The sequence below is a fragment of the Erythrolamprus reginae genome, chromosome 11, assembly GCF_031021105.1.
Source record: "Erythrolamprus reginae isolate rEryReg1 chromosome 11, rEryReg1.hap1, whole genome shotgun sequence".
Classification (NCBI taxonomy): Eukaryota; Metazoa; Chordata; class Lepidosauria; order Squamata; family Dipsadidae; genus Erythrolamprus; species Erythrolamprus reginae.
Genome location: NC_091960.1, coordinates 262,453 through 279,661, shown reverse-complemented (window position 1 = coordinate 279,661; position 17,209 = coordinate 262,453). Strand labels below are relative to the sequence as shown.

The following is a 17,209-nucleotide window of genomic DNA, read 5'->3' as shown; positions in this document are numbered from 1 at the left end:
ATCTCTCGGCTGCGGCTGCCCTCTTCCTGGCCGAGGGTCCGGGGCTAGTGGTGGCTGGCCACGTGTTGCAGGTAGGGCTGCAGCTGGTGGCGGTTCCGGGGGGCGTGCAGCACAGCCTTGAGCGGGACGCGTTCCATGCCGTGTTCGGCCAGCCAGTCCTCACTGGGCAGCCAGGGGTTTGGCCCAGGCAGTGGCACGGCCGGCTCAAAGACCTCTGACTGCCCGTGCTGCCAAAGAGAAAGAGAACATTACTGGGGTTGGCTGGGGTTCCTGCTCTGCCTCCTCTTCCTCACCCTTTTGCCAAGACGGACTGGTTCCCAACCTGTGCACACCAGGGAGGGCTGGGCTGGGCTGCTGGGGAGGGAGCACTGTGCCAAGCTCCATGGGAGAGGGGTGCTACCAAGGCCATGGGTGGGACGGTGGGGGTGAATGACCAATCCAACAAAAGACCCCCCTCAGGATGGTGGTACGTTCCTTTTCTCCAAGGTGGCTGTCCATACTGAGCCTGGATTGGGCAGATTGTGTGCCACAAGGGCCGCTGCCCCCATAACTCCCTTCAAGCCCACCGGGTGGGGGTGGGGGGAGGACAGCCAGTGCCCCCTCTTGGCTTTGCCAACGGCTTCCTGAGCTGGGCCTGCAAGGGCGGGGAGGGGCCGAACATTCTTCCCCCGAGACGCTGCTCAGGACAGGTGTGAGTACATGCAGAAGAGTTGGGGTGCAGAGGCCTCTTCACGGGGGGCCTAGGACAAGGGCAGACAGAGTGAGCTCTTCTGTGACTTGTGGACTTCAACTCCCAGAACTCCTGAGCCAATCATGCTAGTGCAGGAATTCTGGGAGTTGAAGTCCACATGTCTTAGAAGAGCCAACTTTGTCTTTCCCTGGCCTAGGAGAAAGGAGAGAGCCAGCCCCCAGGGCAACAGCATTGGTGAGGAGGGGCCTACTGCGGACCCTCCCCTCCTCGTTCATGCCACCCCCGCCATTGCCTACACTCCCTTGTTATGCCACGAATCAGCTCAGGGTGGGGGGGGCTCCTCCTACCCTCCCTTGACCACCCTTGTTACCTGTGTGGTGGGCGAGAGGACAAGGCCTTTGGGGTAGCTCGCCTCCTCCCGGGCACCGGACTCTGGCAAGGAAGCGGCGCTGGCATTGCTCTCCTTCTCCCAGCCGGGGGGATCTTCTGGGGTGTACTGCCCCAGAAGAATCAGGTTCTCAAAAGTGGGGTCTGGCTTCACGTGGTGAGAAGCCTTGTGGTGCCTGGGGCTGCCAGGCCGGCTTCGGTAGTAGGCTGGAATGGGCTCTTGCTGGGCCTGCTCATGACGCAGCCGGAGGCTCTGGTGGGCCACTCTGTGCCGATTTGACACCGCCTCAGTTGGGTCCGGGAGGGGATCGTAGCCTCCCCCGCTGGGCCCTTCGCCCCACACCTTTATGGGCACCTCCCGACTGGCTTCGGCAATGCTGAGCTCGTCCATCTGGCTCGTGGTGCCCTGGATGCCGTGGGCGCTTTCCTCCCGACTGTAGAAGCGGTCCTCGTCCATGGCACTGTAATGTTGCGCTTCCTCCTCGGGCGCCTTGCCGTGGCTGGGCAGTGACTCCCGGAGGCTCCGGAGGCAGAACTGGTAATACTGGGTGAGGTCGTAGTTCTGCTTCAGGGGTTGGGTGGAAATGTAGGGGTGTTTCAGGGCTGCGCTGGGGGTGATGCGCTCGTGGGAGTCCCAGGTCAGCATGCGCTTGATGAGCTCCACCATGCTCCGGAGGTCAAAGTACTCAGCTAGCGCCTCTGTGTCCGGGTAGATCATCTTGTGGACGTTCACCGTCTCCATCTGGTCCAGGGACTTGAGCACGTACTTCCTCCTTTCCACAGATTTCACTTTGGTGTCGGCCAGATACTCCGCCGGGGTTTTCAGCTGCCAGGAGTTCACCACCTCGGGGTGCTGGCTCCTCTTGAAGAAGAGGTGGGCCTTCCGCGCTGCATTCAGAAGAGCAGGCCTGGGCATGCCTTGGGTCTCGCAGATGTACCGGATCTGGTCGTACTCGTTGTTTCCAGGGTAGAGGGGCCAGCCGAGGTGCAGCTCGGCCATCACGCAGCCCAGGGACCACATGTCCAGCTTCTCACAGAACGGCAGCCCCAGCAAGATCTCTGGGGCCCGGTAGAATCGGGACTGGATGTAAGGCTCTTTGACGTAGCGCACTTCGTTGAAGATGCTGGCCGATCCAAAATCAATCACCTTGACCCGGAAAGGGTACCGCACCTGGTCCACCAGCATGATGTTCTCTGGCTTTAGATCAGCGTGGATGATTGACAGCTCTTTCAACTTGGCCAGGGCTCTCAGCACCTGCGTGGTCACTGTGCGGATGTGCCGGACCGGCAACGAGGAGAAGTTGTGCTCTTTCTGGAAGTCAAAGAGGTTTTGCTCCAGGAGCTCAAAGACCAGGTAGAACTTGAGCTCGTCGTGGAAGAACTCGTGGAACTGGACGATGTGGGACTCCTCGGAGTCCACCTCGGACATGGTCTGCAGCAGCTTCAGCTCATTCTTGATGATCCTGCTGCGGTAGGAGTCGTTCTTTAGGATTTTTATGGCAACCATCTCCCCAGTGCTCCGTTTCCAGCTCTTCACGACCTCCCCAAATGTGCCCTTCCCCAGAATCTCAAAGACGTCATAGAAATCGGACTCCGACTCGATTGTGACCATTGTCCTGGGCCTGCCCAAGCTCAGAAAGATGGGTGCAAAGTGGCTTCTTGCAAAGAGAGGTCCAGCCGCCACGGAGCAAAGAGAATCCCGGCCTCCTCCGGAACAGGAGGTGATGCAACAGTCAGCCGGGTTCCAGAGTTGCCAGGCGAAGGGAGTTCTGTTATGGAGGAAGGGAGCCCCCCACCCCACCCCATGGGGTCCCCTCACAGCCCCTTCTCCGGGAGGAAGAGCCACCCCATAGTAGGAAACCAGCCAGGACAGGCCCCCAGGAAGACCTCTGCCGGGAGGCCTTTAACCAAGAGGGACCTCCTGCAAATGGATAGGTATGAAGAGACGTTTGCAATGTGGAAGGGGCGTTTCATGGTGAGTGGAGAGACCCCCACCACACATACACACACACACACACCCTTGTGTTGAGAGTGTGCCTCTCTCGCTTCCCTGGAGCGCATGCAACACTCAATCCAAGACTCTTAACATGGCATTGCCTTCAGAGGATTTGGTCTAATCAGTTTGATGATTATTAATTTAATTAGGCCAAACTTTATGCGAGTGCCACCAATAATCTTTTAGCATCCCCGAGGAGGAGACTCCCCCTGTAAAAGAAGCCGGCTCTGCCTGGACACCAGAGCTGCCCGTATGGCGATGGACAGGGTTGGAAGGGACCTTGTAGGTCATCTAGTCCAACAACCCCCCCCCCCGGGTCAAGCAGGAGACCCCACGCCATTCCTGACCAATGGCAGTCCAGCCTCTTCTGGAAAGAAGGTTCCTCTCCTTGACCAGTTTCCATCCCATTCTTCCTCATCTGTCCTCCGGGTGCTTTGGAGAATAGCTTGACCCCCTCCTCTCTGTGGCGGTCCTCCAGACATTGGAAGACTGCTATCCTGTCTCTCCTGGTCCTTCTCTCCACTAGACTGGACATGCCCAGTTCCTGCAACCGTCTATCACATGTTTTAGCCTCCACTCCCCTGGTCGTCCTGGTTGCCCTCCTCCACACCGCTCTGCACTGCCACGCGACACCTGCTTCTCTGAGACGGCCCTGGCGGAGACGGCATCCCAGAGGGAGGGGGGCCTGGTTTCTTTGCTTTGGAGTTGGCTCACTTCAGGTCCTCAGCAGCAGGTGACCGGTGCAAGGGCAGAACAAGCCAGGATCTCTGGGTGCCGGGACGGACCTTAGGGAGCCCCACCTTCAAAGTGATGCCAAAGGGAAGAGGAAGGGGAGGGATTACGGGGTCCGTGGCGACTTTGACGGCTGGGCTGGTTCTGTGCAGAGCGGGCGAAAAGTGAGGCGTCTAGGGAGAGGCCAAGGATGAAACATGATGTAAACAGAATGGAATTAGTTGACAGATTAATTTTTATTCAAACCCAGAGTAGAAAACAAGCAGCAGCTGTAGAACGGGCTGTGTGAGATCGTGGAACTTGTCTTACATGTTTTAGAAAAGGTCAGTTTATAGCTTTGGGAAAGAAGCCGTTATGAAATCTTTTAGCTTTTCTTATAAAGGCCGCTTCACAAGGCCACATTGGTTAAACGTTAGAATAAAAGACTTCTGGACATTCGGAGCACATGGAAGAATTTTGCCCCATCTGAGAAGAGGGAGAGGCCCCTAAACTGCCCTTACTTGCCCAATTTCCCAGGGCCGGTGCCCCCCTTGGTGCCATAGGGGGGCTATTCCCCACTAGGTGATCCCTTTGGACAAAAAGACCACGGGGGGGGATTCCGAAATGAAGGCAGTGGAAGCATCCTCCCTCGGCCGGCCCTTTGGTCCCACAGGCTCAGCCTCCTCCCCTGCAGCCCCCCTCCCAATGAGGGGCACCCCCTTGTTTACAGCAGCATCCACGGGAGGCGTGCCTTGCCCTTGAGCGCTACCACCGCCCTGACCGCCCCTTTTGCGGACAGTACGGAAGTGCTCTAGAGCTGCTTCCCCACTCAAAACGTCACCCACCCAACTCTAAAGTTACAGAATTAGTGTTATCAGAGAAGCTGGGCAGTGGGGCTGCCTTCCCGTGGGAAAAGGCGGCTGCGTCCTTTGCCCCAAGTGCACACCTTGCCCAGGAGGCAGGGGTCAGTGCCCAAGGGGCCAGGCCTGCAGCCCTTTCTGGGCTGGCACAGCCCCGGAGCAAAGGAGGAGGGCCACGGTGGGAGGGCAGTGAAGAAGGGAAGCCCATCGGAGAGGGAGGCAGCTGTTAGTGCTGGACCTTCCACGGGGAGCCCCTTCATTCAGAGACGGCCTCCTTCTCCATGGGCTTCCTGGGAGGGGCCCCTCCCTCCTCGGGCCCACTCTCTGCAGAGAAAGCCACAGCAGGCAGCCTGAAACTGCCCGCCTGCTGGTCCTCGGGAGTCTCCAGCAGCTCTTGGGATCTGGAGCTTAACACCAGTTTTGGAAACTTGAACTTGCTGGACGGCTCCCCTTTCGTGGTGGCTTTCACCGAGGCCTCCCCTGCCTGGGGCCCAGGGGCAGTTGGAGCTTCGGGGGGCAACTCCCCATTGCGCTTCTTGAAGCCAGAGAGGGTGAGCCGGGGGGGCTTGAATTTGGCAGCTTTGAGGGCCGTGGCAACGGTGATGCCGCCGTGGCCTTCCTCCTTGGCCTCCTCTGCCTTCACCAGCTTGAGGCTGAGCTCTGGGTCGGCCTTGGCCCCCTTGGAAGGAGGAAGCAGCTCCACCTGGGGCAGCGGGATCTTCCCCAACTTGCTGGGACCCTCCTCCACCCTCTCCCCCTCGGCCTTCGAAAAGCCCAGCCTGGGCACCTTCAATCTGGAGGACGTCTCCTCGGCTTCCCCATTGAGTTCGGCAGCCCATGTGGGCCTGGAGATGGAGACCCCGAAGGGGGCCCTGACCTTAAGTTTGGCGGCCTTGGCCTGGCTCCCCTCTTCTCTCGCCAGGAGCCCAGCCGACGCTTCCTCCCCCTTGGGCCTCCCCAGGGCCAAGAAGCCCTTCTTGGCTTCTGCCTCCTGCCCCACCAAGCCCTCGGGAGCCTCCAGCCCCACCCGGGGCAGGGAGAGGCCAAAGGCGGGAATCCTCACCCTGGGCCACTTCCCTGCCTCCCAGGGGGGGCCCCCCACCTCATATTCAGCATGGGTTTTGAGACTTGGAGCAGAAATTTTCAAACCAGGGACCTTAAAAACCGATTTCTTCCCCTCTGGCTCTCCCCCACCTCCACCCCTCTGGCTGGGAGAAGTGGCGCTCTCTGTGCCCCACGCAGTGCCGGCTGCCCCACCCACAGCGATACCGATCTTGGGTATCGTCAGCGTGCCCCCCAGCCCCCCCTCCAAGGCCGCCGTGGCCTCCTCTCCCCTCTCCTGATCCCCAGAGAAGCTGACCTCGGGCACCCTGAAGGCCAGCGCTGCCCCCTCGGCTGGAGGGCAGAGGGGCTGGACACCCAGGCTCAGCTCGGCCTCTGGCTTGGAGACGCTGAGTGATGGCAGCTTCAGCTGGAATCTGCCCTCCTCCATTCCCAGCCCAGCTTCTGCCTCCAGCCTGCCCAGGCCAAGAGGCCGGCCGGTCACCTTCAGCCCGCCCTCTTTTGCCTGCCCTGCTTCAGAGTCCAAGACGGCATCTGCGCTTCCTCTGAATTTGGGAGGCTTCAGCTCAAGTTGGGGCACCCGGACTAAGTCCTCCTCCTCCCGCCCTGAGCCCGAGGCCCCAGGCTCAGGCCACTTGACCGAAGGAGTGCCCACCACCCCTGCCCCCTCCAAACCCACATCAAGCTCCAGCTGGGGAGCCTTCACTTTTGGGGCACTGAGTTTCGGCAGCCCCATTGAAGGCACCTTGAACTCTGCACCTTGAACCAGGCCGAGGTCCACTTGGGCTGGAGGCAGCTCCCCCTCTGGCAGCCAGGCCTTGGGCAAGGAAATGTCCACTTTGGGCAAATATCCTACCTTGGTGCCCACCCCTGCCAGCTCTTTCTCCCCTGCCTTCCCCAGCAGCTGCAGGGCCACCTCGGCCTCTTCCCCCTGGCCCTTCCCAAGTCTTGCCAGCTCCACCTTGGGCAGCTTGATCTTGGCCGCCTGGAGAACGCCCCCCTCTTGACCAGCCGCGGGCAAACCAATGTCCAGCTCTAGGGAGGGAACAGGCGCCCGGAGGCTGGGGGGTGCCCTCTTGAGCCCTCCCTCCTTGGCCACCTCCCCCGCCCGTTTCTCCCCCGTCGCCTCCCCTTCCGCCAGGGGAGAACCAGGCACAGCGATCTCCACGGAGGGACCCTGAACCCTGAGCCCTGCCTCGGCCCCTGGAGCGAGCTGGTGGGCCTTCAGGGAGGAGGAGTCCTTCAGCTGGGGCATCTTCCCAAAGGGGCCCTTTGGCTTCTCCTTGGGGCTCCCGGGGGCCTTCTTGGCTTTGGCCTCCGCTTCCCTCCTCAGGAGGCCCAAAGAAGCGATCCTGAACTTGGAGGCCTTGGCCTCCTTCTCCGCCTTTGCCTCCTCGGTCTCTAGGGCACCCCACTCTTCCTCCTGGCCTTTGCTCCCAAAGCTCAGCAATGCGAGTTTTGGCCCTTTAAACTGGACACCGGGGAGTCCAGGAGAGGTCTCCTGCCCGTCTCCTTCCACGCCTTGCGGGCGGCCAAGATCCACCTCCACCGTGGGCAACTTCATCCTGCTCCCTGGAGTTTCCTTGGCCGCTTCCCCTTTAGCCTCAAGGGCCGGCTTGACCTCTCCTCCCTCTGCTTCCCATCTTGATTTGGGGAAAGAAATCCCAAACTTGGGCAGTTTCAGCTTTGAACCCAGATTGGCAGCTTCTCTGCCGTCCACTCCAGACACCGAAAGGTCTGGGCTCATTTTGCTCCAGACTTTGGGGCCTGAAATGCTGAATTTGGACAGGGCAAATCGAGATGTTTTCACCTTGACCCGACTCTCACTCGTGATCCCTGTGAGAGTTATTGGTGGTATCTCTACAGTTGGAAGCTTCATCCTGGCTTCTTCTAGGTCAGTCTTTGGCCCTTCAGAATCTGCAGGCAGTTTCTCAAGGGAAAGGTCCACCTTCGGGAATTTGGCTACTGTCCCAGCAAGAGCCGGCCCTTCGATGCTCCTCATCCCCGGCTCCAGCTCAGGCTGGCTGACCACGCACTTTGGGAGACTGATTTCTACCTCCAGGTCTCTGTCCAGGGTCCCTCGGGTGACCTCTTGGGCTTTCGGTCCCTGTTTAGAAACGTCTCTTTCCCGCTTCGCCAAATCCAGCTCCACCCCAATGTTGGGTGGCTGAATGTCCAGTGCAGGCACAGTTGCAAATGGAAAGCTCAGTGGGGCTGGAGGAGCGGTCACCTCAACCTCTGGCTTCTCAACAGAAATGCCCAGCTCTGGCCTTGGCACCTTCAGAAGTGGCAGCCCTGGTACCTTCACCGCCAGCAAGGAAGTGTCCACCTTTGTTCCCGAGTCTCCTTCTGGTTTCAGCCTTTTGACCTGGACTGGAGGCGGGGAGGGGGCTGCCTTGACAGGGAAATCAAATTTTGGGAGGGATATTTGAGGTATTGGAAACTTAAATCCAGGCCCTTCAGCAGCCTCTTTGGCTTTCGCCCTCCCAGAAGGGGCAGCCGGTTCCCCCAGAGCCTTGCAGAGATGCATGTCCTGGACTTTGGGGGCAGAGATGTCCAGAGCGGGCACCCTCACCCCTGTCGCCCCGGCTGCCTCTCGGCTCTCCAAAGGCTTCTCCCTCAGGGAACTCTCCAGGCCAGGCAGCTGAATGAGGGAGCCTTCCATCGGGTCTGCCTTGGGGCTCCCCAGGCTGACCTCCACCTGGGGCAGTTTGGAGCCCAGGCTGGCCGAGGAGACACCGCCCGAGATGTCAGGGCTCTCCCTGCCCGTCTTCCCCTTGGCAAAGGGGAGCTGTAGATCCACCCCAGGCACCACCGTGGCCAGGGAAGGTGCTGCCCGGCCTGGTCTCGGCTGGCCCTCCAGAACCTTTTGCGGACTTTCTCCCAGGGCCATTTCCAGGGCAGGAGCCTTCATCAAGGGCAGCTTCAGTTCCACTTCCTCGGCAGAGATCCCAAGCTTGGGGACTCTGAGTGTGAACCCCTCCCTTTTAGGGACAGCCTCTGGGGCAGCACCCTCCAGCCTGGGCAGGGCCAAACCTACGTCCACCTTGGGAGCTTCCACTTCAGCTGCAGGAAGCTTCAGCCCGGCCTGGAGGAGACCGGGATGGGTGTCCAGCACGCCGGCGCTCCCCGTGGGCAGGACAGCCTCTACTGTGGACCACCCGAGCCGGGGTGCGGAGACGGCAAGGCTCCCGACTTCGGGGCTGGCCTGGAGCGACCGGCCCTCAGGCCCCACCTTTGGCAGAGCAAATTCCACTTGTGGTGCGTGGAATCCCGTCTCCGCTTTTGCCCCGGCTTCCTCTTTGGGCTTCTTTGTTTTGGAAAAGGGCCTGGTGAACGGGAACGCCTTCCCCTGGCCTGCCCCCTTTCCCGTCTCCTCCAGTCCCAGGCCAGCGTGGGGCAGGCCCAAGGCAAGGCGGGCCTCGGCCGCCACTGCTTCCTTGACCTTCAGGCGGGGGAACTTCAGCCGGTGTCGTTTGGTCTCCAGGGAGGACAGCTTCCGCGAGACGCCTGGGCTCGGTTCAGCCGCGGCCACCGCTCCAGCACTCCTGGCCTTGCGCAGCCTGGAGAACCTGGGGAAGGAGAACTCCACATCAACGGGGCCTGCCCCAGGCTTCCCGGCTGCCAGGCCTGCCTCCGCCTCCTGCAGGCCCTGGGCCGCCATCCTCTTCCTCCTCCTCCTCTTCTTCTCCTTCCTCCTTTTCTTCAGGGACGAGAGGCTCTGGATGTTCTGGGGAGAGAAGAAGCGAGGGGTCGGTGAGCCTTCCTGGCCGAGAGGCCTGCCCCATTCCCCGAGGCCCGGGGGGCGCTTCTCCTGCGCAGACCTCTACGGTCTCTGGACGGACGCAGGAGGAGAACGGGCCCCTTCCCAGAGCTCCTCTGCCTTTGCCATTAACCCGGAGGGGGGGCAGCCTCCTTCAGGGCTGTGTTTTCTCACATCATGGGGCCTGGCCAGGGAAAGTCGGCCTCGGCCCCTCTCTAGGGCCCCCCATGGGGACGCCAGGGACAAAACAGGATAGGGACGAGGGCCCAGCCGACCTTTCTGAACAGCTCGTAGGAAGGTTGGGATGCAAAGGCTGGGGGGCGGGGGGGCGGAGGAACATCCTGCCTCGAGCGGAGCAGGTCGGTTTCATCGCCCTCCAGGACCACCACCCCCCGGCCGCCTAAGAGGAACCTGCAAGAGCCGATTAGAGCCACTCCGTCTGGGGACAGAGCAAGTCTCGGCTCCAGTGGTGTCCGGCACAAGTGGGAGGAAAAAGCAGCAAGGTTGAGTCCGGACGCCATTATCAATGCAGCTGGAATTGCCCTTTTGTGGATTTCTTAATCCTCCTTTCTGGGAGATTCTTGTATTGGCCCAGTGAGTGTCCCCCCCCCCCCGTTTCTCCTCCAAGGCGGCCTCTGCGGGCAGCGGGCGCAGCTCCCCCTCTCGTGCCCCCCACCCACCCCCTCAGCCTGCCCTCCCCAGGCGGCCGCTGTGCCAAGGAAGGCAGGGCTCCCCGAGGCCAAATGCCCAGGGTCACCTACCAGCTTGGCCAGCTTGGCTTTGGGGCCTTTCAATTCAAAGACGGCGGCTCCGGGCTTGCGGGAGACGTCTGCGCTGGGAACCAAGCGCTTCAGGCAGAAGGAGATCTTGTAGGGTTCAGCCCACTTGAGGATCTGCAGGGCGTCTTCGCACTTGATGTTGTCAAAGTAAACTCTGGCACTCAGGAGCTGGTCACCTGCATGTGGCAAGACGGGGGAGGGAGGTGGGGGCTAAGCGCAGGGCGGCAGGTGGTTTCCCAGGGCCTCCCCCCCCCCGTCCCTGCCAGTCCCTGCCCACTGCAGCTGGGCCCTTCTGGCTTAGCCCTTTCTATGAGTTTATAATATGGGATAGAAAAATACAAAATAAGAGGAAAAATAGGGGAGGGAAAAGGGATGTTATGTGTGTTGATGGCAGCAAAATCCCTTCATGCCCCGAATGGAAGGAGGCTTCAGTGCCCTGCGTGGAGGGACAGCTGCGGACGCTGAAGGGGCTTTGATGAAAGACAAAAACACAGGTGCTTTTGTTTCTACTTGGAAACAGATTCTGGACTTTGTGCGCGAGGTGGGGAAAAAATAATACACTTTGATTTTGAGCTATACTCATTCTATTATTATAAAAATGGCTAGTTTATACTATTAATTCAAAAGTAAAAAAGTTTTTGAGCTTCTGAGCAAGTCCACCACATATGATAGGAAAGGAAAATTGTGGATGGTGCAGAGATGAATAGATTGACTTTGAAACTTAAAGACAAACAAGATTCTGATTACTATAGAATTTAGGGGAAATTTTATGAGTGGATAGAGAATTAAGAATCACTGATGATTTGATGTTTCAATAATAAGCCATTGCTGGTAAAATTGAGATAAGAGGATTGAGTTTTAAATATTATAACCCAGATGGAGAGGATGAGTAATGGTGGCAGCAATATGTACTGATATAACACATAAAAGTATTTTTGGAATAAACTAGCTTAAACATATTCAAATTATATTTTTTAAAAATTATTTAGTTTTTTAATTGTAATATGCAAATTTATTTCATATATAATCTTTTTTATTATTATACAATATGATATAATTAGTTATTGGAATAATTAGTTTACTAGACATGTAGGATTATGTTTTTCATGATTTTTTGTTGTAATATGAAGATTTAACATATATTATTTACTCAGCTACTATGTATTATATGAAAATTGTTTTTGGAACAATTAGCTCAATAGATTTGTAAGATCAAAATAAAATGTGAATTTGATGACCAACGATTAATGTATAGGTCATTGTAATGTTTTAATATTGGATGGGGGAAAGCTATATTTTAAGAGCTTTATTAAGATATTATAGGTTTGTAGGGTCCTTTTGTGAAAGAAAGAGATATAAGAGCCTCCATTGAATGACTACAAAGTAAAAAGAAAAAAATTGTATATGTTTGATAATAAGCTTGATTTTGTGTTGGAAACTATGTATTTTTTTTTTCAATTTTATGTTGGAGAAAATAAAGAAAAAAGTTTTGCCCGAAGTAAAGAAGTTGAGATTTGGCGCTACTTCTTATTCTATCCCACCTGTTCTTTCTTTTCCCCTTCCTTAGACTTTTCATGTTACGTTTTGCTTTTGCGTTTTGCATTGGCGCGAGCTGGGCTCTTCTGGACTGCTCACCTTCCTGGAGGCTCAGCACCCGCGCGGCCGGAGAGTCCTTGAGGACGTCCTTCACAAACAGGCCTTCCTTCCCTCCGCCAGCCACGCTCAGCCCCCGGGCCCCGGCACCAGCCTCCGTCTCCACCACCAGCTCCAGGAGCTCAGAGGCCTCGATGGTCTTCTGCAGAAGGAAGAAGGGCCCAGCCGTCCATGCCTGGCCACTGGCTTCCCAGGATGGGAAGGCTACTCGACTCCCCGCCTGGTAGAGACCGGCTGCTCTGGGGGACTCCCTTCACAAGGCTGCTGGTCCAACAGGGCAGCCTCAAGGAGCGGGGAGGGGACCCTGGGCAAGGCGGGGGGGGGGCACCAAGCCGCCTCCTGCCACAGCTGGCTCACCTCCCCCTCCAGGCACCCAGCAGGGGACCCTGGCCCACCCAGAGGCCTCTCTGAGCTGGAGCCCAGCTTCCAAGGCCAGGGGACCCCAGAGCCTGCCTCCCTCCCCGCCTTTCAGGCTCTGCAGCCTCTTGCCGTGCTCACCTCCATTGCAATGAATTCTGTGGTCATCTTGGGGCAGGGGGGGCAGAAGGACGTGCCCCTCCACTCCAGGTCCCTGCTTCTCCTCGGAAGGGCCCCCTTCAGCCCCCCATGCAGCTTCTCTCGGAAGGCCTGGAGGGGGAGAGAGGGTCTCAGTCCTGGCAGAGGTTGAGTCGTGGTGAAACGTGAAGCTTCCCCCCTGGTTTGGTGGGCCTGGCAGGGGAGGGAGACTGTAGAATCCCCATGCCCCCCCCACCCTGGGGCCAGCCTGGGAGGGTGTTCCCCTGCAAGACTGTGCCCAGACATCCCTAGAATCTCCCCCCCCCCCACTGGGACAATGATGTCCGAGCTACTGGTTGGCAGAACCAGGCAGAACCGGGATCCACCCACCTGCGAAGAAGAGCCCCCCCCAGAATGAATCCCCTCCCACTCTTCCTCTTCCTCCCACCTGGGGCCCTTTCAGAGTCGCCCCAGGACTGTAGCAGGCAGAACGTGTCTTCGCCCCCCCCCCACACGTTTTGGCCCCTCCCCACCTCCCTAGAAACGGGGAGAAAAAGCATGATTGCTGGCGGGGGTGGGGGACAAAACCTCCCCATCAATTGCAAGTGGGGTGTCATGGAGTGGGCTTATCACCCCCCTGTCCCAGAGCAGTCCAGGCAACCTCTCCCCCACCCCCCAAAAAAGAATCTGCCCCTTTTTCCAGGAAGAGGCAAACGTCTTTGCTGGGGTGGGGGTGTAAAGAAGAGCACTTGAAGGCCAGAGGCAAAGGAGCCTCCCCTGGCCCCCCACTGGGGCTGCCCTTCCTTCTGCCCCTCCAGGGAGCCTGGCTCCAGCACCCGTCAGCCGGGAGGAGGGGGGCAGAAACCAGGTCCACCGGTTATGACTCCATCCTTTCCTTCATGGGCTTCCACAGCGTGGCCTAGTTCTGCTCTGGTTTCGGGCAGGAGTGCGGGCAGAGGCAGTGGACGCCCTCCACGATTCCTTGGCTTAGGAAGAATCAACAGACTTCCTGCGCGGGTGGGAGACGCAGGGGAGCAGAGGCAGTTGGGGGCTGGGGGGGCTGGGTTGCCTGGAGGCAGACTTAGAGCAAGGGAGGGGCCAGTATCCGGCAGGGAGCCACCCCCGAACCAGGGCCTTTCCAGGGCGGAGTCAGTCAAGGCGGAGGGGGGGGGGCATCTGAAAAGTGGGTCGATCAGTTCAGAGGCAGCAAACCTGGACCTGGTTTTTCACACTGTAAGACGCACTGGACCATCAGACGCACGTCAGCTTAGAGAAGGAAAACAGGGGGGGGGGAATCTGCCTCTGCCTCCCAGCATCCACCTAGTCCAGTGTCCTTGGAGCAAACCGCTTGGTCAGCCCCAGCAGCACATGGCTCATCAGGGCTCCACTGGGCCCACCATCGGTCAACTGAGCTGAGCTGCTGCCGCTGCCAGGAACTATGGAGCCTTTGCTGCCGAGCAGCTGATTGGTGGTTGGATTGGCTGCCAGAATATTGCCAATCAGCTGTTCTAGCCAGTGGGGATGGCTGCCGCCTCTATCCGCCACCATGTGCTGTGGCCACCTAGTGCCAATGCTTGCTGCTGTTCACCGCTGCCGCCCTTAGGGACTGCTCCGCTTGAAAGGCCACAACCCAGCAGGTTCTCAGGGTCCCTCTGTGGCAGAGTTCATGGACTGGTTTGCCGGTACTTGTGGCAGCAATTTGCCACCAACTGGTGTAGATGGCTGTCTGGCGGCTGGCCATGGCCTTGACTGGTCCTGTGGTCCTCCTCCTTGGAAGCGTCTGGCAGAGAACTCTCTGGCCATTTCCGTGTTGTAACTCAGGTGCGCGATTGAAGCAAGTGAGTGCAAAACGTGCACTTCCGACGTGACGCGAACCGGCAAGGAAGGTAAGTAGAACCCACCTCTGGTGAAACGGCAGCCTCCTTGCGGGCAAACTCTGCCCACAGCCGGGAATTCGATCCCGTCGGGCTCAAGGTGGCCTCAGCCTTCCAGCCTTCCGAGGACCCAGATTGTTGGGACAAAATAGCCTGGAGAAGGCGGTCAAGCACCGTGAAGCGGTATATAAGTCTGTCATTATAGTGCTGTTCCTTAGGCCAGGTAGGATTTCGCAATGACACCTGGGCACTTATTTTAGATGTCACTCCTGCTGCTATTTCAGTTCGTGTGCCATCGAGAGACATTGGGGATCATACCAACCCTAATTACAATTCTCAGTTCTGTTTTGATTTGGCAGCAGCCCAGTGTGGGCCAGGGGGCTTGTTATGCCTTACACACACACACACACCCTGGGGCCTCTGGACAAGAGAGCCGGGGCCCCAGGCACTGTCAGCAGTTCCTTTTATTGCCTCCCGCTCAGGCCCGGAGGGAGCAGTGCTGCTGTTCGGGGAGGGCCTTTCACTCCCACCCTGGACACTGGGGCCCACGCCACTCCATTCCCTGAAAGGTCAGGCCTCCCCGCCAGACATTCCCTGCCCAGGAAGACAAAAGGGCGCTGAGTGCCAGCCAGGCCTGCGGCATTGCCGGCATTCCAGGGAGAATTCCTCCACGCCTCTTCCAAGCAGCCTGCCCACCAGGGCCACTCAGAGGACCAACTTGGGAAGGCAAAGGGGGCCCGAGGCAAGGGAGGAAAGGGGGCCAGGTCACATGGTCTTTCATCCACCATCTCTGCACAGGCATTCCTGGCAGGGCCGGGGACAGCTCTCGGAAGCGTGCGTGGTCGCCAAAATGCCAGGCCCTCCACAGAGCCCAGGAAATAGCTCCCAGCAAGGCTCACCCAGGCCTGGTGGGAAGCCCCTGGAAGCCAGCATGCAGCCGTCAGAGGCCCTCGGTCAGCAAGAGCCCAAGTCGCCTCTTTGGCAACCGCACCGCGAGTCCTTTACACATGTTCAGGGCTGGGCAGCAAAATGAAAGTGGACCCCAAGAAGTGCCAGCCTGGGCCTGGTGAAGGGCTCCTCGGTCCCTGGGCCAGCTGGGGGGAGACACTGACGGTGGGGAGACACTGACGGGGCTTCAGGAGCAGGAGAGGCAGCGAGCAAAGAGACCGGGGGGGGGCCTTCTTCGTTCCCAGCTAAGTGGCTGGAAGGTGGGGGAGAAAGTTAGGCTCTCTGTGGCCCTGGCAAGACTCAAGGGGGCTGTGGGAGGACAGAGGCCTCCCAGGAAAGCGACTTGGCCTCCTTCCCGCAGATGGTCAACTCAAGGATGACTGCCCAAAGCACCTGGACCCCTCAAAGCCCACTCCAAGGACCGGCTGCAGCCCTCCTGCCATCTGGCCCCTCCCTCTTCCCTGGGTTTTGGCCCTCCCCCAAGAGTTCTGACCCCTTCCGGCTGCTGGGCTCTGTGCCCCCCTCTCCTTCCAGAAGACTTTCCCTGGGGGACCCCTGCCTTGTCCTCTCCTCTTCCTCACCCCCAAACCAGGCAGCAAAGGTCCTGGCAGCTTTATTTCCTGGCCCCGAAGGCAGGGGGGGAGGGCCGAGACCTTTCCTCCCATTGTCTCATGCATGCCCCCCCCCGAACATTCCTGGTGCTGGGCTGCCCATGTCCAGGTGGGGGGGGCACTGGCAAGGGCCTTGCCCAGGCAAAGTGGGCCTCCCAGAGATCTCAGCAGCTCTCAGGAAAAAAACCGACTCCCTTCCTGAGGTGGAACACCAATTCACACTTGCTGACTACAGGGAGAGGAGTCGCAGGGCTTTCCTGAGGTTCAAGAGATTGTGATCCAATCAAACAGGAAACGCCATTTGCAGCCGGCTAGAAGCCTCTGCCGGGGTTCTGAAGATGCCTCCCGCTCTGCCAGGGGGGCTCTTCGGGGGTCCCAAGCCACCTGTGAAGCAGCTCCTGGGAGATTCGGGAAGCCAAAGCCCTCCTATCCCCGGTGCTGCCAGGTGCCCTGAGAGTGACCCTCCCGGCAGGAAAGCCCCTAGCCCAGGTTCCCAGCAGGAGGGAAGCAGCCAGGGCAGCTCTGAGCCCCCCAGTCTTGGCTGCCATTTGGGGCTCCTTCGGATTCTGCACACCAGAAGGGCTGCCCGGAATTAAGTAAAAGATGGGTCTCAATATGAAGAGACAGGACTCTTCGGCTAACATGCCAATCCCAGGACACAACGGAAACAATCAATCAAAGGTTGAAAAAGCCGCCTGGCACTCGACCCGGAACCGGCGGCCGCCCGCCGAACTAGAGTGGGGCCAAGCTCAGCCCAATGTCCCGGCACCGGCTTTTCCTGGGCCGCGGGGCATCCCAGATTATCCCCGTTGGTAAAAGGGGAGGGGGCTGTCGGGCGACCGGGAGAAAGCTGGGGGCTCGCCTTCTCCTGTGGCCCTATCGGGAAGAGCGCGGAGGCTGGGAAAAAGCCGGCGAGTTGAGCGGCTTCCCCGGTCAGCAGACCTGCGGCGCCCACCAGACCAGCTGGAATCCGCGCGCCCCTTCCCTTCCGCGCCCGGCGAGCCAGGCTAGGAAGGGACCGAAGGAAGCCCCGGCTTCCTTCCCGCTGGCAAAAGACCAGCGCGGTGCCGCAGGGCGAGTCGCCCCGGTCCGTCCCGAGAGGAGCCGCCGGGCGGGAAACGGGACAAGCCGCCAAGCGCCGGCCCCTTCGAACTTACCCAAGCCGTCCGTGCGCCCCGCTCCCTTCGGCTCCTCAGACCTCAACGGCCGGTCTGGCTGACGCGCTCCGGCAGGAAGGGGGCGGCCCTGGCCGACCCTCCATCCCGTGGGCGTCCCAGGCGGCCGCGGTGGGGCCAGGGCCGGGTCTGGGCGGCGTCGAGACGGCTCCGAGGCAGCCCCGCCCAGAGGGAGACGTTGCGACCGAAGCGCCCTTCCGAGCC

General features: G+C 59.2%; 2 protein-coding genes across 2 annotated transcripts; both read right to left on the bottom strand.

Moving 5' to 3' along the window:
- Window positions 1–35: 35 nt before the first annotated feature.
- Window positions 36–2,690, bottom strand: HIPK4 (homeodomain interacting protein kinase 4). The gene is made up of 2 exons (XM_070764794.1): window positions 1,053–2,690; window positions 36–227 (listed from the first exon to the last, which is right to left on the bottom strand). The coding sequence occupies exons 1-2, from the start codon at window positions 2,688–2,690 to the stop codon at window positions 45–47; spliced, it is 1,821 nt and encodes a 606-aa protein (XP_070620895.1). The 3' UTR covers window positions 36–44.
- Window positions 2,691–4,023: 1,333 nt separating this feature from the next.
- Window positions 4,024–17,209, bottom strand: PRX (periaxin). Its single transcript, XM_070764780.1, has 5 exons — window positions 16,988–17,209; window positions 12,401–12,529; window positions 11,885–12,044; window positions 10,232–10,425; window positions 4,024–9,437 (listed from the first exon to the last, which is right to left on the bottom strand). The coding sequence occupies exons 2-5, from the start codon at window positions 12,425–12,427 to the stop codon at window positions 4,902–4,904; spliced, it is 4,917 nt and encodes a 1,638-aa protein (XP_070620881.1). The 5' UTR covers window positions 12,428–12,529; window positions 16,988–17,209; the 3' UTR covers window positions 4,024–4,901.

Bases quoted from the DNA above. Each gene is read 5' to 3' on its own strand.
- HIPK4 (XM_070764794.1), bottom strand. From the start codon at position 2,690: ATGGTCACAATCGAGTCGGAGTCCGATTTCTATGACGTCTTTGAGATT. The intron at 228-1,052 runs GTGGTCAAGGGA...TCTCTTTGGCAG, and splicing joins CCACCACACAGGTAACAAGG to CACGGGCAGTCAGAGGTCTT.
- PRX (XM_070764780.1), bottom strand. From the start codon at position 12,427: ATGACCACAGAATTCATTGCAATGGAG. The intron at 12,045-12,400 runs GTGAGCACGGCA...TTCCTTCTGCAG, and splicing joins CAGAATTCATTGCAATGGAG to AAGACCATCGAGGCCTCTGA. The intron at 10,426-11,884 runs GTGAGCAGTCCA...TGCCACATGCAG, and splicing joins GGTGCTGAGCCTCCAGGAAG to GTGACCAGCTCCTGAGTGCC.